Source organism: Parathielavia appendiculata, assembly GCF_033297405.1.
Source record: "Parathielavia appendiculata strain CBS 731.68 unplaced genomic scaffold N657scaffold_61, whole genome shotgun sequence".
In the NCBI taxonomy this organism is placed as follows: domain Eukaryota; kingdom Fungi; phylum Ascomycota; class Sordariomycetes; order Sordariales; family Chaetomiaceae; genus Parathielavia; species Parathielavia appendiculata.
This window is the reverse complement of record NW_026944280.1, coordinates 9,865-32,889: the sequence shown is the minus strand read 5'-3', so window position 1 is coordinate 32,889 and position 23,025 is coordinate 9,865. Positions and strand designations below refer to the sequence as shown.

At 55.5% G+C, this 23,025-nt stretch overlaps 8 protein-coding genes across 8 annotated transcripts; 4 read left to right on the top strand and 4 right to left on the bottom strand.

Moving 5' to 3' along the window:
• Positions 1–2,085: 2,085 nt before the first annotated feature.
• On the top strand, positions 2,086–3,049 carry N657DRAFT_638267 (uncharacterized protein; the record flags this gene model as incomplete). The annotated part of the gene is made up of 3 exons (XM_062791575.1): positions 2,086–2,216; positions 2,347–2,819; positions 3,012–3,049. 3 exons carry the CDS (start codon positions 2,086–2,088, stop codon positions 3,047–3,049), a joined length of 642 nt encoding a protein of 213 aa, XP_062641895.1.
• Positions 3,050–4,328: 1,279 nt separating this feature from the next.
• On the top strand, positions 4,329–6,688 carry N657DRAFT_628934 (uncharacterized protein; the record flags this gene model as incomplete). Its single annotated transcript, XM_062790862.1, has 2 exons — positions 4,329–4,574; positions 5,057–6,688. The coding sequence occupies 2 exons, from the start codon at positions 4,329–4,331 to the stop codon at positions 6,686–6,688; spliced, it is 1,878 nt and encodes a 625-aa protein (XP_062641894.1).
• A 935-nt stretch (positions 6,689–7,623) lies between these two features.
• Positions 7,624–8,346, top strand: N657DRAFT_638265 (uncharacterized protein; the record flags this gene model as incomplete). Its single annotated transcript, XM_062791574.1, has 3 exons — positions 7,624–7,633; positions 7,672–7,728; positions 7,964–8,346. 3 exons carry the CDS (start codon positions 7,624–7,626, stop codon positions 8,344–8,346), a joined length of 450 nt encoding a protein of 149 aa, XP_062641893.1.
• Positions 8,347–9,043: 697 nt separating this feature from the next.
• N657DRAFT_651619 (uncharacterized protein) lies at positions 9,044–9,951 on the bottom strand. The gene is made up of 2 exons (XM_062794197.1): positions 9,841–9,951; positions 9,044–9,783 (listed from the first exon to the last, which is right to left on the bottom strand). Exons 1-2 carry the CDS (start codon positions 9,856–9,858, stop codon positions 9,352–9,354), a joined length of 450 nt encoding a protein of 149 aa, XP_062641892.1. The 5' UTR covers positions 9,859–9,951; the 3' UTR covers positions 9,044–9,351.
• A 2,219-nt stretch (positions 9,952–12,170) lies between these two features.
• On the top strand, positions 12,171–14,727 carry N657DRAFT_638263 (HET-domain-containing protein; the record flags this gene model as incomplete). The annotated part of the gene is made up of 2 exons (XM_062791573.1): positions 12,171–12,348; positions 12,518–14,727. 2 exons carry the CDS (start codon positions 12,171–12,173, stop codon positions 14,725–14,727), a joined length of 2,388 nt encoding a protein of 795 aa, XP_062641891.1.
• A 1,248-nt stretch (positions 14,728–15,975) lies between these two features.
• Positions 15,976–16,868, bottom strand: N657DRAFT_638262 (lytic polysaccharide monooxygenase; the record flags this gene model as incomplete). The annotated part of the gene is made up of 3 exons (XM_062791572.1): positions 15,976–16,262; positions 16,396–16,752; positions 16,817–16,868. The coding sequence occupies 3 exons, from the start codon at positions 16,866–16,868 to the stop codon at positions 15,976–15,978; spliced, it is 696 nt and encodes a 231-aa protein (XP_062641890.1).
• Positions 16,869–18,148: 1,280 nt separating this feature from the next.
• N657DRAFT_685462 (lytic polysaccharide monooxygenase) lies at positions 18,149–18,906 on the bottom strand (the record flags this gene model as incomplete). Its single annotated transcript, XM_062796782.1, has 2 exons — positions 18,149–18,432; positions 18,513–18,906. 2 exons carry the CDS (start codon positions 18,904–18,906, stop codon positions 18,149–18,151), a joined length of 678 nt encoding a protein of 225 aa, XP_062641889.1.
• A 1,472-nt stretch (positions 18,907–20,378) lies between these two features.
• Positions 20,379–22,678, bottom strand: N657DRAFT_638260 (GMC oxidoreductase; the record flags this gene model as incomplete). Its single annotated transcript, XM_062791571.1, has 9 exons — positions 20,379–20,605; positions 20,688–20,730; positions 20,800–21,032; positions 21,095–21,173; positions 21,236–21,285; positions 21,348–21,441; positions 21,542–21,663; positions 21,722–22,579; positions 22,630–22,678. The coding sequence occupies 9 exons, from the start codon at positions 22,676–22,678 to the stop codon at positions 20,379–20,381; spliced, it is 1,755 nt and encodes a 584-aa protein (XP_062641888.1).
• Positions 22,679–23,025: the final 347 nt, after the last annotated feature.

The following is a 23,025-nucleotide window of genomic DNA, read 5'->3' as shown; positions in this document are numbered from 1 at the left end:
GCCAGACCGTACATCGGCAGTTTCCCCGAGTCCATCAGCCAGTCCGGGATCCTCTCCGTTAGCCGTGCAGCTTTGGGACTGATTCCCTGTAGGACAGAATAAAAGTCCCTTCGCGTTCTGATCTCGGCTCTCTCCCATCTTCGAGTCAACGGTGGGGCCAAGCACCACATCACAAGGTGTTCGACAGTCTCTCGCCCCTCTCCACACTCGCATATAGGCGTCAGAACCTCTGGGACTCTCCTTTCGAATAAGAAAGCCCGAAGGCCTATGGCCCCGGTTCGAGGTGACCAAATTTAAGTCGACATTGGGTTAGTTAAATATTTGCTTGACTTAAGACACTGAAGACTAACTTCGCAGTTTCCAACTGAAAGACAAGTAACAACTAACAGTCCCAGTGACCATCATGTCAGGGTCCGAGAGGCACGGGTGATAGACGAACAGTAAAATTTCATCCTGGCTCTAATCACTGGGGTATGATCTTGGCCGCTGCAATGACTGTCTGGCGAGAGCAGACGGGTGAGTCGCCATCTCAGAGGAAGAGAAACGGAAGATCTGAGATTCTGTGAAAGCAACAGGACCTGCATGTTCTTCCGAATTGACTGCAATGCATCCATCAGTTGTCCATGACTCCAGGAGGTTGAGGCACTGCCAGTCGGCAAAGAGCTCAACCTTCATACCGTCGACTTCGATGCCGGTCAAGACGGCCGTGTGAGCTGAGTCGACCCTGTAACACCATATCTGTTGGTCTGCCTGCCCGGAAACAGATCCAACCTTGACAAGATTGGGATCAGACGTGGCGCCATGCTCAGGACAGCCTTTCTCGTAGAAGTCAATGACCCTGCGACATGGTCAGGGACGAATGAGATCCTGCTGAACCCGGATTCAAGGAGACCAAGCCCACCGGGTTGCCATGCCGACATGGCCCACTCCGGTAATCAGCACAACTGACGGGAGCAGAAAGCGCGTTGTAGCAAGGATGGGCGAGTTGATAGCGGCGAGATCAATCTTCACAACTTAGTCTCTGTCGGAAGCTGATGGGTGAAAGGAAGGGCAGATAAAGCTGGCAACACGTGGGGTTGTTATAGATAGCCTGCGGTTCTTGAAGCAAGCCTGTGTTCGGAAGCCCCGCACATTGCCGCCTTTCTTTCCCACAACGCCTCTCCAGCAAGCAGGTGGCTTCTCTTTAGGTATCCCGCCAACCTTCTTCCCTCTCCCTGTAACCCATTAAGCCCCTTTTCTACTTGAACCGTGACGCAACTGAAGCAGCTCTGTTCACTGACCGAGCTCTCTCACCGACTCCTACCTGATTCGGAACCTATGTGGTTGAGTCCTATGATTCGCTTGTGGATCCTAATCAAGGGTTTCAGCTGTTGGGGCACCCAACACACGCCGTGTTGGCCTAATATCTGGTGAACACGTGGGATATCGTTCTCGGCGTTGGCTGATCCAGTAACAGGGTGTCGAGACATGCTGGGGCAACTCCTGAACGTAATGACAGTGACCGAGAGGAGCTGCGTCCCCTAACCGTCCCGTGAAAAGATATCACCAATATATTTTGTGCAGTAATCTGGCTGATTACGCTTGTGGTCGACCAACATAGGCTGATTCCTGACCAGGATTCGATAACTCAGCAGATACACCATGATCACTTCTCCAAGGAGCAGGTGCAAACAACACGTTATGCATGTCTGCCAACTAACTTCCTCTGACTCCTTCATCCCGTCCGCGTCGCCGCCATGACTGACTCGTTGACAGCGCTCCTTAGAGGCAACTTGGAGGGAGGTTGATTTCGCCTGCTGCACGGAGACGTCTAGTGAGTTTGGCGCTTTCGGTCAGTACGGGTATCAGATGGAAAGCTGGACACCAGGCATGTATGGAGTTGTACTAAATCTGTGACGAATTCCCTGCAGAAGCTGAAGCTGCGACTCGGTGTTGTTGCTCAAGGAAGCTCTCGTCTCACACCGAGTCACATACATTGGACATTCTGCGCGATATTGAGTAAAACTGGTCCCAGTCAGCCTTTTCGCAGCTTCGTTGAACTTGGGAGTTTCCCTTCATCTCGTCGGTGCCGCCGATGTCTGCAAAATGAGCAGAGACAACAAATGCCAGGAGCGCAGTATTGGAATTACCAACGATGGAACCGGCTACCCCATCTGCGTCACTTACGATTCTGACACGGTCTTCTATAATCAAGACATTCCCGATGCTGAGGGAGGGTGTAACACCGAGTCAAGCTTTTTTCATTACCGCCAACGAATATGATATTGTCCCCGGCTAACATTCGCTCTCTCACTCCAAGGGCTTGAGGCCTTACATTGACATTCCTGAGCTCGACTTGAATTGCAGAATCATCGTCAAGTTCCCCGCAAACACGGATCTGCCGGGCTGCGGATACATGATAGCCAGCTTCAGCCAGCCGGCTTGCGCCGTCCTCGAACTGGAGAAGGCCTTCATGCTCCAGTTCAGCTGCGGCACCGGCGACTGCTCGGCGGCCGGAGCCGAGAAGGCCCGCCGCTCCGCCCAATTTGGAGGCAAGCAAGGCTGGAGCGAGTTGCTCGATCTCGATGCCGCCAGCATTGGCATGTACAGTCTCATCCTCCGCAACGCCAACGGCACCGAGATCACTCCAGCTCAGATTGGCTCTGCTCAGGTGTCTAACAGCGCCAGCCACCCAGTCCTTCTGGCCCCTCAACTAGAGGCCTCAAATTCAAGCGCAGCTGCGAGTGGGAACTTCTCGAAAGCCGATGAGGGCAGGTCAGAGTACACCCGTCCTGCTGACGCGCCACAAATTATCAGACGCACACAGTCTCTGGACGGGGGTAATTTACCATCAGAGAAACGCGGTCGCAGTAATTCACAACATCAATGAGCACTGGCTTCGCAGACATTCTCTCGCTCGGCGTCGGCTTCAAAATGACCGAGACGATTGAGGATTCCGAAGAGCACACTTGCCGTTGGCGAAGGCCAAACCGGGGATATAGGCTTCACTCCCTATCTATTGTGCATCACAGGCATGTACTGCGTGACGCAAAGCAGATTTACCAAGTAGATACTAAAAAAAGCTGAAGGGAGTGCCACCTGCGATGGGAATCAGGTCAGCGGCGAAATCTGCACTCCGAATACGATTAAGAAGCCGAACAGAGTTGTGATTCTGGACGGCATCTTTCATCTCATCACCCATAGGTAAACTTCCCACTGCCTGCGTCGCAAGCCTGGGAAAATGGTGCAATGGATGCATCATGGATGTCTGATCGTACCTGTTCTTCAAAGTTGTCTCTTCACATGCCACTCAGTCAGTCCTTACATGACCTCCCATTCTGTTTCAATTGTTTTTGTTCAGTCTCTTAGCAACAAGAAATCGTATGGTTCCCTTGCAATGTCCCTCTCTTCATCTCATTTAGCCTGCAACCATCTGTTATGCGCAAACCCTCCCACAATTTATTTCTCCCCGATCTCGCCAACAAGCCAAGTCTCGTCAAACAGTTGCTTGCCCAGGACATCGTGCACAGCGTCAATCCGCATGATGCTCCCCAGTGGCTGTTGCTCCGGCCGCTGTAATTATCGGGGAACCCGTGCTGCTATTATCCTTTCGGCCCGGGGCCGAATGCACGGAGCCTGCAGTCAGTCGGTCGAAGCACGACGAATCAGCTCGGGTCCGAGTTGACCTTAGATCGTGTTGTCCTTGGATTCTCGGTAGCATTCGTCGCTGAGTCCGAGATTCGTCAGAATGTCCGTTAAGATTCTGCCAGAATACCCACTCCATCCTCTCCCAGAGACTGGTAGAGAGTGCCAGCCATGGAACAGAGGCGCTCTTTCTGTTCCTCTCTTCCTTTTTCTCCCATGATGTGTCGTCACTAACAGTGACACAGAGTAGGTTTGCCCGTCCGGAGACTAGAATCGGCCGGTAGGTTTCATTCATCAAGCTGTGTTGCGGGAAGGACCGAAGGAACCTCGGGACCCGACCCGACCGAGTCCAACGGTCAAGCCAATGATAGCGACTGGAAACTGCAGCCTGGCAAGTGTCACCACACAGGAAGACCGGGGCCTGTCGCCTGCACGGTTCTTCTTGGTTCGATTCCTTGCTGTGCCGTACAGGTACCATCGGCTCTGCCGTCAACAAAAATGGAAAGAGCGAGAGGCACCTCTTGCAGCAAGCCGCGCCTGAAATGAGCCAGCCCCGCTTCTGTCCTGAAGGATAAACGAATCGCGGCGCATTCTGACGAGACTTGCCGACGGGGGCACCTCTTTTCCACCTCCACTTCTCCCCGCTCGCCAGGAGTTCTGAGTTGAGACAAGACCCTACCTGACGTCTTATCATGCCACTACCCATGGACATGGCCGAGAACCGTGCAGTAGCGCCCGCCTGGCCGGGCCACCCCAGCCCAGTTCTCTCGACGCCTCCAACACCGGGTGCCCTGACTCCGACCCCCATTCCCGACACCATGCCGCACACGGCGGCCGCCCAAGAAGCAGGGAGCTTGAAATCACGCACGCTGCAAGGCCCCTCGGCAAAAGAATGGGCAAGATACCGCGAGACCATCATCGGCCTCTACAGGCAGTACCCGTTGAAGCGCGTCAGCGACATCATGAGAAGACAATATGGCTTTTCGGCAAGGTATGCCCAAATCTCTGTTGGCACGCGACGGCGGCACCCTCGCTGGCTTCTTCTTCCTGCCTTGTGGGTTCCCGAAACACAAACAAAAAGCACGACAGCGCATGCGGGCTCTCAGTGGGATGCTTGGCGCATATCCTCCATTGTCGTCGTGGCCTGTACATGCACGGTGATTAGCACACTTACCACGCTGCATCGTATTCCGTCGCAATTCCAGAGTGTCCGAGTGGGCTCGTCAACTGCAGACATGAAGCGTCTCTTCGTTCCTTCGGCGAAGGCGGATAATACCCCCCATCCGTCCCATGCTCTCCTCGTGGTCAAGTGCTCGGATTTCAGGCCATCGCGCTACGTTCTGCGTCCTTGCTGAAATCGTATATCATCCCTGGCCCAGCCATTCCAACTTCCCTCTAATCTACCCTCTCACCCAATTCTCATCTACCTCAGTTCACCATGACCTTGATCCGGCTCGCTGATTCCCGCGACAGCAAGCGCATGTATGACAAGCGATTTCGGGAGTGGAACGTCTTCAAGAATGTCAACAGCGACGAGAGGGCCCGGGCCGCTCGGCAAGTCCAGGACCCTGCAGCGCCCCCGGATCAGCGAGGCGACGACAGGAACTTCAGTCAGGAAGACCTGCGCAGGACCCTACGATGTGCCAGGAGCATCCAGCAAGGAGTACGGCGACCACCAGGGGCGGCGGCCTGTCCCGTCACACCCGTCGAGACCCAAAACACAGTTTCCCAACAGCCCTGCCGGCAACCCAGACGCAGCATCAGCATCTCGGACCTGATCAAACAGGAAGATGCCCCTCAGGAGATCACCGCGCCAGCCTTTTCCGGTCACAAGACTCCCTCACAAGTGGCGTTCTCACCACCGAATACCCCAGGTACATCCATGTCAGACCCAGCTTCCCCGGATGACAGCGTTCAGAAGCAAGGCAACTCTTCTGCCCTCATCAGCTCCGGCTCCCGGGACCCTGGATTGGCCGCTTATCAGGCTCAGATCAGAAACCTGTTCAAGCTTCCTCTTCGTTCCATCTCCCCAGACTCACAAACACGAACCATGAGCATCATCACGCTGAAGCTCCGTGAATATTACGACTGGCAGCTGAGCAACATACCGGAGGGCGTGCTCCCGGATGAATACCTCGGACAGAGATCCTCTGACGAGTCTACAAAGTACTGGAACACCATCAAGGATGCCATTTACCTGGTCAAACTCGCAGCCAGTTTTGTGGAAGCTCCTGACCTCGACAACCGCCCTGACTGGCGGGCGTGGTCTGCATTTGCCGACGCCGGTTGCCATGCGGCTGGGGCCATGACCACTCAACCATTCGACTTCCTGCGGAACCTATTCGCTACGCTCTCCCCAGCAAACACCAGCGCCCGCCCAGAGCTTCGAGGTATTCTCCTCCGCTTCCTCACCAGTGAGGCCCAAAGCAGGCTCTCGTCCAACCATCCCATCACTCAGATTACAAAAGAACTGCAGAACGACCAAGATTGCCAAGAAATATCGCAGCGCAGCCTACAGTGCATGCTCGACATCTTCAACAGCCGGCTCGGGCGATCGAGAGCTATTACTTTTAAACTCCTCGACTCTCTCGCCACGCTTCTCCGCCGAAGCGGGCAGTATCAGGCGGGTCTGGAGATCGTCACGGAGCTTCTCAACATCTCCCGTCCGGTATTTGGATCGGACTCTGATCAGGTGCGCTCAGTAGAGAACGAGCTCGCTCACTTTTACATGCTGGCCAATGAGGATGATCTCGCACTCGGACATTGCATGTCTGTAGTCACGAGACCGCCTTCCTCGGCTTCAGAGTCCCAGATGCAGACCACCTTCTACCAGGATGGCATTGCCGCGCACGCGATGGAGGACATCGCCGAGATACACCAGCGCCGCGGCGACTTGGAACAGTGCATCACCTGGCTGGAGCGCGCCTCTTCGATAGCGCTGGTGGTTTGGGGACCCAAGGCTGTCGCCACTGGCCATTTGATTGACAAGATGACGAACCTGCAGCGGCAGTTTGGCAAGGACTTGTTGAAGAGCGCCACGATGTGGGAAGCTGCGATAATCTAGGTAGTGGATACTGGAGGTGGTGATGTCTTACGGTATGTTTTTGTAAGGGGCTGTTGGATACCTTATTACCTTGTCTCCTTTGTCACACCTTCTCATAATCCGGCCAACTAGCACATTTACCCACAGATCCCACAGCACAATGCGTTGAATCTTTTCAAGTTTGTGTGTCCATTTTATCAACTGCTGCTTGCAGGTTCCCCAAGGATGTCATGGTGTGCCACCCCCATCTCAGGAGTTCGGACCCTCGGATGGCCCAACTCACTTCCACGTACCTCTTTATCCCCCGAGTCGCGCTGCAATGACACCGCGCAGACTGCCGCACTGAGTTCTCCAGAGGCTTTGTTGCAGCAGATCCAAAGAGATGAAATTCATTGAGCGGACCGCAGCATTTTGAGCCAAAAAGCTTGAAGGGTCGCAGCAGAGCACCCGGAGGTTTGTCCCGTAGAAGAACAATTTGAATTGGAAGCCAACCCCGGAAGGAAACCCAGGATCTGGATACAAATGTGTTGTATGCTGGAGCTGCTGCCAGAAACGATAAGAAAAAGGAGGAAAATGATAGTACTAATTGTCCCTCTGGCCAGCACCGACCCTGAACGTCCAGAAGCCGCCGACCTCCCACCTCCTCACCCTGAAGCGCGCACCTTCCACCGTGCACCCACCGACGCACACACAACCACTGAAATGCAACACCACCTCCATCACCTTCAGGCAATGTTCCTAACCTATCCCTTCGAACTAGGACCTAGTTCCTCAGGCAGAACGTCTGGCCCTTGCCGTCCGACCAGCAATACTCGTTTGCACCGCAACTCCCAATGGAGAGCCACGGGCCGCCATGGGGGTCGCACTGAATCACCCCGCCGGGACCATTAATACCCGCCGCGCAGAAGTAGCCGGCCGGATACTTTCGGCACAGATTCGGCTCCTGAGGGGTCACGATGACTTGGGGTGATGGAGCTGCGAGGCTGGGCTAATTGTTGCTCCAGCGAGGAGCGCGTGGAGGGTTGTGAAGCGCATAATTTGTTTGAGGGTAATCTACTTAGGTAGGAAGGGGCGGGATCCGAACTGGAGTTGATTTGTTCGCGTCGAAAACAGGCTCAGAGGTGAGGGGGGCTGATGTTGATGGAGTCACCGATATGCTTGATACGGCCAAGCGTCTCCACCGCCCTGCAGCAGTACATTGCGAGTTTCCTGACAGCTGCCACGCCTAGCGGGCACCCTCTTTTCAATCCTGCACTCCAACCACAAACCACCAAGAAGATTTACCACCCTCAACAGCGCCAGCAGCTGTGTATAGCAGCAAGCGCAAGCAGGGCGTGGTTGATCTTGATCCTGGTCCGCAGCCGAAGAAGCCAGAACCCTCTACTGCTCTGCAGACGCCAACCCGGGTTGAAGACTGCATCTGGGTCGCTTGTACTTCGAAGAATGCTGGCGCCACAGCCAATTCCGAGGCTAGGAATACGGCATTGGGTCTGACACGCCTGGAACAAATTGGGGATGGTTCATACGAGCCAGGCACAGCGGCGCCACGGGCGAGCGCGCGCTTCATTGACGGATTGGATGCTCTAGATCCCGACTTCGAAGACGCTCACGATGCCGCGCTGGCCGCCGCCGATGCCGCTGCCTGCGAGGCTCGCGAGGATGCTGCTGCCTTACAGTAGCTGCCAGCTAACTGCAAGAGCGCCTCGATAGGCCGTAACTGTGTATATGTATTCAGTAGCTTACGAATATTGCAGAAGCAGTGGAATTAAGTCACTTGTTTTCAGCCCGTTGATTAATTGGTTTTTTTAACAGCGGTAGCTGTAGTCTGATTAGTTGGCTGGCAGCTGTCACAGCCTGTCAGGAAATTTGCAATGTACTGCTGCAGGGCGGTGGAGACGCTTGCCCGTGTCAGGCATATATATCAGTGTGCTAGATAGCTAACATATTGGTGTGCGATTTAGATGTTCCCTTAAACAAACGCGCTGTGACGAACAAAAGTGGATGAACATCAGCATACTCCAATCCTGCCCAGCGCGCCTGGAACAACGCGTGGTCATTCATCGACGATCTAAAGAGTCGGTGTGAGTTGTGAAAACCCAAGCGCATCCGTTGGATGGGAAGACTTCGTCCTTCCAATCGGATGGATGGATTAAGATTACCATATCAGCCGGTTTTTGGGGGCGATCCTCTCTATCCTTGCTTCAGAATCACTCCCGCGAACCAACTGCACAACAATGGAACTTGCCAGCGGCGTGGGCAAGGCGGGTTACCAAACGGAGAGGCGACCTCACGTCCGGGGAAAGACAGGGACCTCTCCGGCGGATGTCAGGAACCAGACTGTCGACAGCATGCATGCTCTGCATTGGGAAACAGCCCGGCATTCAGGATTCAGGAGAGATTCCGAACTGAAAGTCCCACCCAACCGCCGATGCTGTGAACCCCCATCTTATCCATGATACGAGCGTAACCTTTAGAGATAGAAACAAGCTGAGAAATAGCAAAACATACCCGTGAGGACAGAAGTCTAACATTGACACGTTCATGGCCGAATACCCATCGATCCGTTCAATGCTGCTCAGAATGATATTCATCAGAAACCGCAGTGCCATGACCCACGAACCCGTGCCTTGTAAACCCGATGCACCGAGTTACCCGTGACACCTCCCACCGCCATCAATATGTTCTCAGTCAAGAAGGTCCAAGCCTTCCCGGTAATTTTTCACTGCATCAAAGATGGCCGTTGAGACGGCGAGTGCTCTGCAGATGGGCCGCGTCAATCTGTTTGTGTTCAAATTTCCGACCTCGCAACAGCACGCATGCCAATGCTTGCGTGATAATTGAACGGGGAAACTGGAGGGGAACTCGACATACACCTGGATAGATGCCCATATCAACGGGGAGATCAACCGCATGGCACCGACGTCTCGCGCCCTGATGCCCAGAGCAATGGCGAGGCCGACTCCGGCGCCCGCCAAGAGCAGGTTGAGCAAGCAGCCAAAGAGCGTGGCTGTCTGTTTGCGCCAGTATTGCTCTCCCTCGGTCAGCGTGATTCTGTTTGGGTCTAGGATCAGGAGGAGTGCAAAAAGGGCAATGTTGAGCACGAGGCCGACGGTCCCCTGAGTTCTGGTAAGCATGTCCGACAGTGTCAAAGCAGGGAAAACGCAGAAACTTACCACGCCCAGACAGGCCATGATCAGGGTTCGGCTGGCCACGTCGAATGTGAGCCCATCCACGAACATTCCCGCCATGGAGACGGTGCAGGCATGCATCTCGGCGACTGCTTGTGGGTGAGGCGACCGAGTTGACTCGATGCCGGACTCGATCTCGTAGATGTAGCCGATACCGGCCGCGACAATGAGACCCAGGTGGGCTAGAAGCACCGAGATGTGCATTAACTTCCATCTGAAGTGCCTTGTCCGATACATGATGGCGAAGCGGTGACCGAAAGATGGTGGGTGAGGGACAGGCGTGATGTAAGGTGGTTACGAAGTTCGGAGGGGCCCTTGTAGTCAACGCGCGGACCGAATGACGATGGCACGGGATATCGGGGTTGGTGCCGTCGGGGTTATGAAGACCAGAAGGTGATGTAATGCAGTGGTGGGCTAGCGCGATGTTGATGATGTCGGAATACTCGGTAACTCTGCCGTGCGAACGAGCGTTATATCAGCAGAGAGTGTGCAACGGTCCACCTAAGCAACGTGTCTCCTTGATGCGTCGTCTGCCAGGCCAAGGTAGCCCGTAGACCGATCTCAGACACAATCAGTCGCCATCTCGAGGCATCCCAAGCCTTTGGCGTCTCTAAGATGGCGTTAATCACAGCTAGTAACTTGGGACGAGAATCCTTTGGCCCCAAGGAGTCAGTGCCGTGAGCCCCAGGCTGACAATTTTTCAGCACCGCCAACCAGTGGAAGCCGCCTCTTGGACTCTGGCCGCCACATGCTCTGCCAGATGTCGCAGGTTGCCGCACGACAAGCCACAGGGTTGCCTGCGCAGTCACTCTTCGCAGTAGCGTGTTGGGGGCAAGCCACGGGGACCCCAGAGTCAATCTCTTACACGCCCCATCCTATCGGCCGTTGGTGCCGGAGCTGGGCCGATCTCGCGTCGCCAATTCGGCGGTCAGCCATCTTTCAGGACTTTTGGCCGTCGTGCCGTTCCCCAGCGCCGTTCGGAGCATCAGACACCCGCCTCCTTGCAGATCGATCGTATTCGGTTACCGATATCAGGCGCATAAGCAACGTCTCCTGGATGGCATGCAGCTTCTCATTGGCAGGTAAATCTGCCTCGCCACCAGGCCATTCTGTTAGCTCGTTCCGTTGACAGTCCGAGCAAAGCACAACCCAAGCCACTGGAAAACTTCAAGTAGAAAGACAATGGTCTATAACTCTTGGTCTAGCTGCCTGGTTGGGGCTGAATGGACTTCCAGCCTCCGCAGGTCCAGTTGTTGTCAGCACGCTCGGCCGCAGCAGAGCAGGGTTGGCGAAGGCACACATTGAATTGGGACTCGGGACGTTGAAGCTGTGCCCTGAAAGTGGGGCGGTAGGGCTGAGACCCCACTCGGCGCCTAATTTAGCGCAGTGAGGGTTACCTGCTGACCTTTTCGCTGCAGCTCTGTTGCGACGATTCTCTGTTACACGTCCCCTTCGGCCCCTTCTTGATCTCTCTCTCTGTGTAACACCTCTTGTGTAACATTTCGTTGTCTTGACGAAGTCGCAATTCGTCGGATCATTGCTACCTTACTCCTGATTTCCTAACTTCCATATCCGGGAACTCACTGGGGGAACGATTTGGGACGATCCCTCGGGTCGCGGCAAGTTGCCGCCGACACCCGCCCGGCGTGGTGAAAATGTGCACCAGTTCAATCCCATTCACACCGAAACTGTAGCGCGCTGGAGTCTCGATGCGCTCTCACTATGCATAGGCGCTCACACAGTCTTCTCATCAGTCCTGTTCTCTGGATGGATGAAACGGCCTCTGAGAAGAACAATACCTCAGACGCAATGGGTAACGGCTGCTGACCCTACCCCATTGGCCTATTCATCCCTGGCAGGGCAAGACAACTCTTTTTCCTACCCCAGCCGTTGTCCATCGAGACACATGGGCCGTTCCGAGCAATTTTAGCTATGTGAAGAGGTTAGCTGCGAAGTCGTGGCAACCCCCTCCGCCAAACTGGCTGCCTGGCCCCGCGACTCGAATAGCGGACAATAGCGGCTCTGACCTCTCAACAACGGGACCAGGGTGCGGGCCGGTCCTTCAGGAATCCCGTCTTGAAACAACAGCTCCACGGGGCCACGGCAGGCTGACGTACAAACGACGAGATACGGCTTGTGCCACCGAGCCCACAGCCTCAGTCCCGCACCGTCGGGTCCGCATAGCGCCGATGCACATCAGCGGCCCGCACAATGGTGTCTAACAAAGGAATTTTTGAAACAGCACCCCGTCTCGTGACGGCATTTCTTCTTGATTGGCTTCAGAGCAATGCCCAAAGTTGGGGCCAAAACATCACATGGCCCCTCTACCAACAATCACGACTTGCCCTGCTGAGCTGAGTGCCGAGTTTGATCATGGCGTTGCCTCAGGACTTTACTCGACCTTCTTTGAGGAATGCCTTGGTTGGTTCCACCGCAGGATGGAGGATCTGAGCCTCAAAAGCACCTGTTTGCTGGAGCCTGCATTACAGCATGGTACGTACCAAGACTTCGCCGGCGTACTTATTGGGACGAAGCAACCTCTTCACGGACTTCCATTGTCTCATTCTCCCTATGCCCCTCAGAAGTCACCCTTCGTCCCTAAGTTTTGCCTCATCAGTCATGTTGACAGAACCAATACCTCAGAACGGAATGTGGCGTGCAGTGGACGCGGTGCGCTATCTGTTCCGAACATCCATCCCAACTGCTGGCGTCTTCTGGGCCAAGTCCAATGAACATAGCCAACGGCAGTGCAAGGCGTGCGACGAGGTCTGCGAGCTCCTACGTTGGGGCGAGGTTCAACGGAGACGAGAGAACGCCTACCAAGGGTCCTCGTCTTCCCGCGTCATCCATGACAGCTACCTTGAGCTCGATCTCTGCGCAAGCGTGACGGGCTGCGATACTTGTCGGATAATCCGGCGCGCTTTCCTCCTGGAACAAATTACCGGGAATGATGCAGAGAGTCTGGGGCACCCCGACAATCAATGGCCAATCCACGTCATTCTGCAAATGGGGTCCTCCGGAGGCAGTCTCCTGCAACTTGCCATTAAGTCACCTGAAGCCCTTCACTTTTCTGCCACCATCCGCCTGAGCAATGGTCCATGGCCGCCACCTCGGGACGTGATTAAAGGCATCCCCAGCCTGCGCTCGGATCTCAGCGAGCTACGCCGAGTCATCGACGACTGCCACCGCAATCATGAATGCTCTTCGCGATACCGTTGGTCCCGCCGGAACCCAACCTGGCTGCTCAAAATCCTCACTAGTGATCTTGTGCAACTGGTTGAGGGACCACCGACCCCCGTCGATTACGTTGTGCTCAGCTATTCCTGGGGCGACCCGGCGACCATGCCCGCCGCCGAGTGGGCGAGGATCAAGGGAGCTGGCACCAAGACGATAGACGGCCAACCCGTCCCTGAGCGACTGAACCCGTTTCGGATCTGGGATCTCCCCGAGACGATGCAGGACGCCATCAGAATATCGGCCTCGCTCGGGCTCTTCTACATCTGGATCGACAACGTCTGCATACCCAAGGGCACCAATTGGGATACCGAGGCATCCAAAATGCACGAGGTGTATGGAAATGCCGCCTTCACGCTTCTCGCATCCTCCAGTGGCAAAGCAACAGACCGTCTGCTACGGGACAGATTAGCTTGGACGCACCGGAACAGGGTATCTCAGCTGCGTGAGCTTTGGTGGCTCCACAACACGCAGATGCCGCTGGACCGCGTCCGTTTCGAGTCGCCCGTATCGCGGCGAGGGTGGACGCTACAGGAAGAGCGCCTCTCGCCAAGGATTGTCTACTGGGCGGGCCAGCAATGGTACTGGTCCTGTCCCGAGTGTCAGGTCGTCGAGATGGGCGAGCCCAACTGCACCTCTCCCACAGCCGACGAAGCGTCTCGGAGCTATCCCCAGCGTTTCCTCGAGCTCTGCCGGACGGGGGATGAGCATCAACTCCACGAAGAGTGGCTCGACATCGTAGAAGCCTACACTCTCCGGGACCTGGTGTCGCCCAAGGACCGATTTCTCGCCATTGCTGGCCTTGCCGTGCGCTTTTATAATGCCAAGGCGGGCAATGGCGGAACCGTCATCACCGAAGACTACCTGGCCGGCCTGTGGAAGGACAACTTTGCTCGACACCTTGCCTGGGCGGTAGCAACCGCTGTTGATTCGCGCCACAGCCTGCAGCATATCGCACCGTCGTGGTCCTGGGCATCGCTGCCACTACAAGTGCGCACCAAAGCGAAAGGGCCGTTCACGCCGTCGGAGCACTTCAGATTCATCGCGGTCAGGCACCTTGGACCAGCGCGCCCCACGAGCTTCTCAGCCACTGGGCTACGCGAAAGCTCAACGGGAGACGACGACCCCTCGACCGACTATGTCAACCGCGGTCGAGTTATCGAGGAACGGGGCCGACGCGTAAAGGCGGTCGAAGTCCGAGGCCGGTTCCGCCGTTTTATTTCCGAGGACGCCCAGCAAATGCTGTGGGACGACATCGAGTGGAAACGCGGCGCGGGCGGGAGGCCCCGGTTCGACTTCGGCGCCTTTCCCGGCCAGAACGTCTACGCTCGGAACCGGGGTGACGGGCGGATCGTGTCGAAGGATGCCCACAGCGGCGAAGTGGTCGGGCAGCTTGACTATCTCGTCCGTCCGTCGGACCATGACGCACCACAAACTCGCCAAACGCCTTATGTTCCGGAGGGGAGCGAGAAGGAGATTGTGTGTCTCGAGCTTGGCGACTCGGCTATGCTCTTGCTGGTGCCGAGCCGCAAATGGGGCCAGCCTAAGGCCTTTCGGCGGGTTGGAGTGGCTGTTGGGTATACGGGCAGGAAGGGTTTCTTTTACGGATGCTGTACGAGGAACGTTGTGATGGAGTAGTCCCCCATGTTGAGTCTTGGCGTAGTAGGTAGTACTACCTGCAACTTTCTTCCGCTTTTCCGGCATCTCCATGTCCTGACTAGTCGCCGTCCCACAACATGACACGCTTAGGGTTGATATACCTAATTTTAGGGCAATTTTGGAGGCAGGCTAGATACGAGAAGAACATTCGTTTCTCCGCCAGTTCCCTCCGGGCGCTCCATCCGAGACCGCGAGACTTCAACCTAAATAGATGCCAGACACCAGACATATCGAGCAGTCATCCTAACAGCTCCATGCTGCAAATCTCAATAGCGCACTGAAGAAGAAGTGATGGGCCTTATATCTTCCCAATAATTCTTTCCTGACTCACAGTTATTGCTTTCCCAGTTGCGTCATTTCCAATCTGTCCGAGGTCCGTTGTTAGTGTCAGTCTCTAGGAGAAAGGTGTACTACGGAGCCGATAGCAGGGACTGTCGCCCTCTTACCTTGTAGTACGGTTTGTCGTCTCTTGTGAGCACCTCTTCGATGGTGCCCTTGGTCTCGGGCGTCTTGGAGTCCCGGCCTGGCAACGTGCTTCAGTTGACAAACGCCCAAGTGCGAATCATCGCTCGGGATAGCAGAAACCCACTGCAGAACGGTCTATAATGAACGTGGTCGCCGGGCTGGTAGTATATCTCGGCGGTGTTGCGTCTCGGTTCATTGTTGGATGCCATCGTCGTAACAAGAGGTTGATGTGGCTGTGGGTAAAGCGCTCAGAGTCCGAGTGCAGAGTCCCAACGTCCACGTTAACTGGCACGAGCGACTTTCATTTCGCTACGCAATTGTATGTCACTTCAACAAAGCAGTATAGTGGTCCCTAGATGTCACTGTAAAGGCGTTACGGTCGTCAAGTTCAAGTTGAACGTATATGTCGTCACGTCAAGGCCTTTGGTTGAGTATCCCGGGCCTTACCACCGTCTGGCCTGACGTCAGCGGCAAACTCGAGATTTAGTGCAGATACAACTCGCCAATAACAGAGGTCATAGCTCCAACAAAGTCCATATGGTATCTTGACCGTTATCCATTTATCACTAGGGCAGAGTAGCGTCATACCGTGTAGCGTCATACCGTGAGGGTACACCAGTTCCATCCGCTACTCTCGTCTTGAAGTCACAAGTTCAAATCCCATGACGCTACCTTACAGTAATAGCGCAGTAAGAGGATCGTCATGCCTGGTCCCATCCAACCATCCATATCACTATCCTCTCCGATCCAGTCCTTCCGTCTTCAACCCCTCCACACCGCCGGACCAGGAGGCTTGTACTGCTCCGGCTGGATGGCACCCAGGTTGACCAGAATGCCCGGGTCATTGCTGCTGTAGGCGCCAGGCAGCGCCACCAGTGGGCCGGGAGATCCACCGCCTCCGCCAGTGACCTGGATCTGCGAGCAGGCAATGTAGAACTGGGCCCTGTTGGGCTGCATGGCCATGTGCAGCGCGATCTGCTCGACACGGAGGAGGTACTCGCCGCTGGGCGTGGACGCGGGGATGGTTGCGTTGGCGGTTGTGTATGTGTCTGCCCTCCCAATGGTTAGCAAGGTCATTATAACCTGCAATTCTTTCTCTTTTTCTGTTTTTTTTTTTTTTTTCGTTTCTGTTTTTTGCGGGAGGAGGGTTATTTTTTTTAGAAGCGAGGCAGGTAAGCTTACTTTGCGCTGGCCAGACCATCTGCCTGTTGCTGTCCCAGTAGGGCATCGTAGTGCCAATCTTGAACCACAAGGTGCCGGAACCGTCCCACGTCTTGGCCGACGAGCCCGCCGGGACCTTGGCGAGGTAATATTGCGTCGGGCCCGGGTGGTTGATTTGCTGGGTCGAGATGTAGTGCACCGTAGACCCGGCGGGCACGGTCGCTACGTTAGAAGCCGTCTGGGACGTGTAGCAGCGTATGTCGGCGCTGGTCGGGTTTTCGACACCTTGCTTGCTCTGCGCATTCTTGGTCATGCGCGTGGCGGACCAGTCCTTATCCTCGGCAGGCTTGCCGTTGACGACGAGTCGTGGGAACGTGTCTGATGGGGGAAGCTTAGTTTGGATGGTACCCCAAATTCAGGGGTTGGGGCTGGGGGGACATACAATGCGCTTGGACCGCCGTGGCTGCAAGCAGCAGTCCTATGAAAAATTGCATGTTAAGCTTCTGCTGGCTTGTTTACGTGTGGTGTTAGCTGGTTGAGGCAGAACTGGCAGGTTTCAGTCAGCTGTTACGGTTACAGCACAAGATTGTCCAGTCCATGTCTCCTTATATGGTGGAGGGAGCCTTGACTACGAAGATGGGCATATCAGGTTGTCCAAGCCAAACTCCAATCCAGTTGCCAATCCTACACCTGTAATCCGGGAGTTAGATCCGACTCGGAGTTGGTCATGCAACTTTGCTGCTTTGGGACACCGTACCCCTATAGGGCAAGTGTGTAGCCATCGAACTCCGTGACGATTTAACCAGTTTCCGAATGCAACTGCCGGATTGAGGATTCTGGGCTATTCTATTCAGATATCTGACGAGAACTCTTGGAAAAAGGGGTCATGTGAGCGCGGTATATTAATTTATATTGGAAACTTCGGCAGCGACTTGCTTTTCCGGATAGCATCGGGCATACCGCATTCCCCCCCTGCTTCGCGCCCTCGACCGTCGATATCTGACACTGTCTATGGGTACAACGCAGCACCTTTTCTCGATGGTTAGTTGCCCAGTGACGCCGCCGTTTACGTAGGTTAGTGTGAAAGGCTGCCCGGAGGCTGGAGGTCTGATGCCTTACATGTATGAATGGCATGAACAAATGCCAGTGGGACACAACTCACGTCGAACACCGGCTTACTGAAGCTCGTCGGGCACTGTAGGACTGTACAATCTAACCCTGGTTGTTTGTTAGCATGGCACATGGCGGCCCATTGAGAAAAAGGAAAGGGGACATAAAAGAAAGAAAAAAAAGTAGAAAATGGGAAAATAGAAAGAACAACTATATAGCTTAAAGGTAAGAAAGTACTACCTAACTAAAGAAAAGAAAAAAAGTATTGACAGATGGAGCGAAACATGAGAATATGAAAGTGAAAGACAAAAGCAAAAGAAAAAGAAGAAGAAAAGACAGTGAATACTAGAGTACACAGTCTTGTGTTGTTTCCTTCGCAAGATCCGCGTTGACAAAAAAACCGGGGTCGGATTGTAAGAATGTGTGCAAAACTTGTATGTTCATGATGTAAGGCTATATACAGGTCTTGTGCCGAATCACCATTATAGGCCGTTAGTTGAGTTCCAGCACTGCCCTCCACGGCATCGAACTTGCATCTGCTGCGCTCCCTCGACCCAAAAGAGACTTGCCAACTCCAGTCCCTCCCACACTCTCAGTTCTTACCGCATTCCTCCAACTCCTCCGAACCCTACAGCCACTTAACGAGTTGACAGCGACAGCTCGCTTAGCAGGTAAAGACGGGAGGACCTGGGTTCTTGTACGAGGTCGGGACGGGGTAGTTGATGTTGATGAGGATGCCCGGGTCCGACGCCTTGTAGGCGCCCGGGAAGGCGACCTTGTTGGGGGGCTCGGTGCTGCCGCCGCCCGTGACAGCGATCTGGGCGCACGAGATGTAAAACTGGGCGCCGCCGCTGCTCTGGGCCACGTGCAGGCCGATGTGCTCGGCGCGGATGAGGTAGTAGCCGTTGCGGATGCAGCGCGGGATGGGAACCTGGAACGAGGACTTGCCTATAAGCCATCAGATCAGTACCTGTTTCCCAAAAAAAAAAAAAAAATAACTGATAAAAGGGGGGAGTTGAGCGGCGTACCATTGCTAGGCCATGTCAGCTGCGACCCAAAGTTGGGCTGCTCGTGGTACACCTTGAACCAGACGGCTCCGTCGCCGTTCCACGAGTTGATATTTTGTCCGTCGGGCACGCGGGCCAGGTAGAACTGCATGGGGCCTGGGTGGTAGGCGCTGGGGTTGACGTAGTAGGTGACGGACGAGCCGGCCGTGACGTTGAGCGTGGCCGGAGCCGCCGCGGGGCTCGATTGGAAGCAGCGGATCTGCGCCGAGTTGACGTCGCCCACGAAGCCGTTGTTCTGCCAGTTGTCGGCCCGCCGCACATGCTGCCAATCGGAGCCGCTGTTGATGCGCGGGAGCGTGTAGTGGCCGCTGACGCCGAGGGCGGCCGCCAGGAGAGCGAAGGTAGTGGCCAGCATGGTGCAGTCTGATGACTTGTGTTGGAACCTGAAGGAAGTGTGCGGGTTGGCCTGTTACCTGACAGTCAGGAGGGAGCGATGAAAATTCGGCCTTATAAGTTTTCACTGGCCCCAGTGATTCCAAGGCCAGCCGCCCTTTGTCGGTCTTCCCATATGGAGTAACTAGCCTCCGTGACACTGTCAAGAACGCGAGTGATGTGCTTTGCTTGGCAAGACATGCAATTCCCGGATTCCGACCCAGAGTTGCCTGTCCTGGGGCTCCGGTAGCCGCCTGCCGCCTCGTCCCGGCCGGCTAAAGGCAGTCTAGCCACTTACACGGCACATCGATATTGTCGACTTTCCACATCAGGCCAACGGCACTCGGCTCCGTCTCTACATGTCCCGGTCAGCGTTGTGGGGTGCATGAATTTCGCACAACCGACTACTCCCTAAATATTTTGTAACCCAGAAGAACACTTGAATCCAGGCTTGCACGCGTCATCCCTTGGCTGTTGACCATGGCATCCGGATACGGAGTAACCATATATGCATCCACGGGTGACGCCAGGCCAGAATGGGCCGGAGTTATGCCTCCTAGGTAAACGTCACGGAGGCCGGTGTTTGGGTTGTCATGCGTCTCCCAGACAGGTGCAGTGGGTACTCGGAAACGGGCCGAAGGCCTAGTCAACACCGTATTCCCCTTTCCATTTTCCCCACTGCCCGTGGAGAACTCGCTGCAAAGCCGGTCCGTAACTCCAGTCTGGAATCATGCGGTTTGCGTGGGCTTGCCTTGACGGTGCTGTTCTAGATATAAGCCAACCCCCACAACTTGCTGTCAGCCCCAGTCTATCCCTTGGCGGGCTAAGCCGGGGTGTCTTACACATGGCGTGCTTCTTGTGCGGGATCACTTACTGTGGTAACTCCAACTGGTTAAGCTAGGTGGGTATTGGCGTTACGCTGACGGAATCAAGAAGCCATGTTTGCCGGAGACAAATGTCGAAAGCGAGCGGGAAGTTCCACTTTGACATGCCTGGCGCCCTACTGCCTACCGGTCTTGCTACCTCAGGTAAAAGATCAGGATACGTCTGTGTTACGACGATATCGCCGGATGTACAGGAACTTATCACCATATACTTGATGATTGGTATAGCAACACAACGCCCTGCTCCTGCAACTATCTTGAAGATCCAACTCATCTCGAGCTGAGGGTGTCGGGAGTACCGTACAGGTATCCAACCCTCAAGGGTACCCTATTGATATGCACAACTAGGCTTTCTCACTTCTGGTGAAAAGAGCACGCATCATACCAGCCAAACCGTCATACATGGGAACGGACGTACATGTACTCATTGATACGTTTATGATCTCGGGTCCCATCTCCGCAAAAATAAGACCACCACATCCACCTTCATCAGGGCTGCAGCAAGCCAAGCCCTATCCGCGCGATGCGAAAGAATCAAAGAGTACTAGTACTACAGTAGTAAAAAACGACATTACGAGGATGATGCCTCAGGCTCACTCAGGGGTTTTAACCCCAAAATCCGGGTCGCCGCGTGCTCGGCGGCGATGACAATCATGGCCGACGGGTTGCCCGTGATGTGGCCGGGGAATATGGAAGCGTCGACGACAAAAATGTTGTCGGTGCCGTATACTTTGGCGTCCAGGTCCACCACGGACGTGCCGCCGGTCCGTCCATCGTCCGTGCCAATCTTGGCAGTCCCTGTTGACGTTAGAAGATGCGGTCAGGATCAACGTACGGTAAGGTAGGTAAGGTGCAGATGTGGGCGGGGGGGCAGTCTTACCAATCCAGTGGTTGGAGCAGCGGCGTGCAGGAGTGGCGGGTATCTATTATCTCTCTTGTGAGCAAAATTTCTTCCCCTGATGTGCACATATGGAGCGAGAGGGTCAGCTCACCGAGTCCACAAACGCCTCGGCCGTCACGTTGGGAAGAGGAGTGATCCACGTCAGGTTGGCCACGTCCTTCAGCGACTCGCGGAGGTTGACGATGCCCTGGATTACCACCTCCCTGTCGTACTTGTCACGCAGGTAAGGGGGAGTGGAGACGATGGTGTTCAGCTGCCGAGTGATGGTCATCCGTCCTCGAGACAGAGACCCTGTGCCCAGGTACTGGGTTACGGTCATGGAGGCTGTGAACCATCAGTCTTCTCTGTGTGTCCGGTCTGCGGGATTGCTGGGTCCTCGGACTCACTGTTCAGTTTGCCCTCGACCCGAGCTTGCCATTGAAGGTGGCGCGAGACACCGTCGCTTCCCTTGATGATCTCCCAGAACTGTTGCCATGCAGTCAGCATTACGATGATTACGATACTCCTATGGGAGCACTTCAACGTACAATCGGCCCAATATTTGGGGCGGCCTGTGCCAGAGGTCCGGTTCTGTTGGCTGCGACGCTTGTTTTAACCCCTTTTCTTCTCCACCACATGATCGTGTCTCAGGGGGCTCACCAAGATATGACTCGGCGTGGGTGGCGATGGGCTTATTCCAGGCACCGTAATAGTCATAAAAGACCACGTCCGGGTGGGCAATCTCAACGTCGGTCTGTTCCATGCCAGTTAACTCCAGTCAGTAATGCTTGGCGCAGGCTTGCCGCGAGATTCCTTGTCGCCCAGGGGCTCTGAAGTCTGAACTTGGCACTTACTCCGACGTGGTCATTGAGGTTATAGCCAACTGGCAAGTTGATCCACTGATCCGAAGAGATCATGGTCGGGCCGTCGGTCGAGTTCTTGACGATGTTGAGCTGGTCCGTCGGTCCAATGCCACCTGGCCAGCGTCAGTACGGTACGGTCAATCCCGAAAACACAATCAACACAGTTCTTACTCCGAAAAAGCAGCTTCGCCGATCCAAAAGCCCCCGCCGAGATGATCACACGACCCGTCTTCGGCGTGAGCGGGACGACGCCAGTGTGGCCCGCGCCGCCGCCGCTGCTGCTGCTGCACTGCACCTCCACACCCGTAGCATGTCCGCCTTCCCGGATCACCCGCCTCACAGTCGTGTTCATCCAGAGCGTGAAGCCCCTGCGGCCGGCGGCCGAGACCAGGTAGGTGGCCAGCGGGCCGCCCCGCTCGCCGCCGGCGTACATAAACGTGCTGTGCCCGAACGTGCGGTTCTTCTTGTCCGGGTGCGCGTTAGGCGGGTCGAGGTACTCCCAGCCCGCGGCCCGGAGGCTGCCGCCCAGCATGTCAAACCCCTGCGACAGGTACCGCCTGCCGTCCATCGACGGGGCGATGGTGCCGGGGATGCGAGAGAACACGCGCTCCGTGGCGGCCGCCACGTTGGTGCTGCGCCAGCCCTCGGGAAAATTGACGTCCCAGTCAGCCGGGTGCGGCTTCCACCAGAGCCCGGCATTGACAGCCGTGCCACCGCCGAGCATGCAGCCGGCCATCTGGTCGACATCGGTGCAGACGGCGCCCGTCGGGTCGGCCCAGATCTGGTTGCAAAGCCCGGGAACGTCGAAGCGCGTCAGGAGCGTGTCTTTGAGCCAGTCCGGCTTCATCGTCCCGCCCCATCGTCCCGTGGACGCGGGCCCCTTTTCGATCAGGAGGACCTTGTGCCCTGCCTCGCTCAGCCGGTCGGCCATGGGGATGCCTCCGGCGCCGGACCCTACTACTATGTAGTCGTACGTCTCGGTCGAGGGAACCTCGGCGCATTGTGCCTGGGCGCCGGTTGGATGTGGCCCTGGGCAGCTTAGTGACTTGTCTCGGATCCCGTTCCTTCTTTTTACCTACAGAGAGCCAGGGCGGCCCCGGCAACCGCCAGTTTATAGGGAACTTGCATGCCGATTCAGCTTGGGGCGTAGAGAGAGAAGGGGAGAACGGAGCTGGTCCGTTCGAGTCCCGGTTCTGACCATATTAAGGAGGACCAGTGACCTCTTAAAGCTTTCCAACCAAGGCCCTTCAACGATCTCAATTCCCCCGCTCAATCTACCTACCTCTCTCTCATAGTGAGGTGTTATCGCCGAGGTCCTTCCCCCACAATTACCCCAGACTCGGGCGCGGAATTTTTTTCCTGCATGTATCTTAAGTGAACTCTGGGATCGGTTATTAGCCGAAACATCCCATCATAAGAACTTGGCAGTAAGCACGCGTGGCTGGACCAACGAGACGAGTCTGGGGTGCATCCTG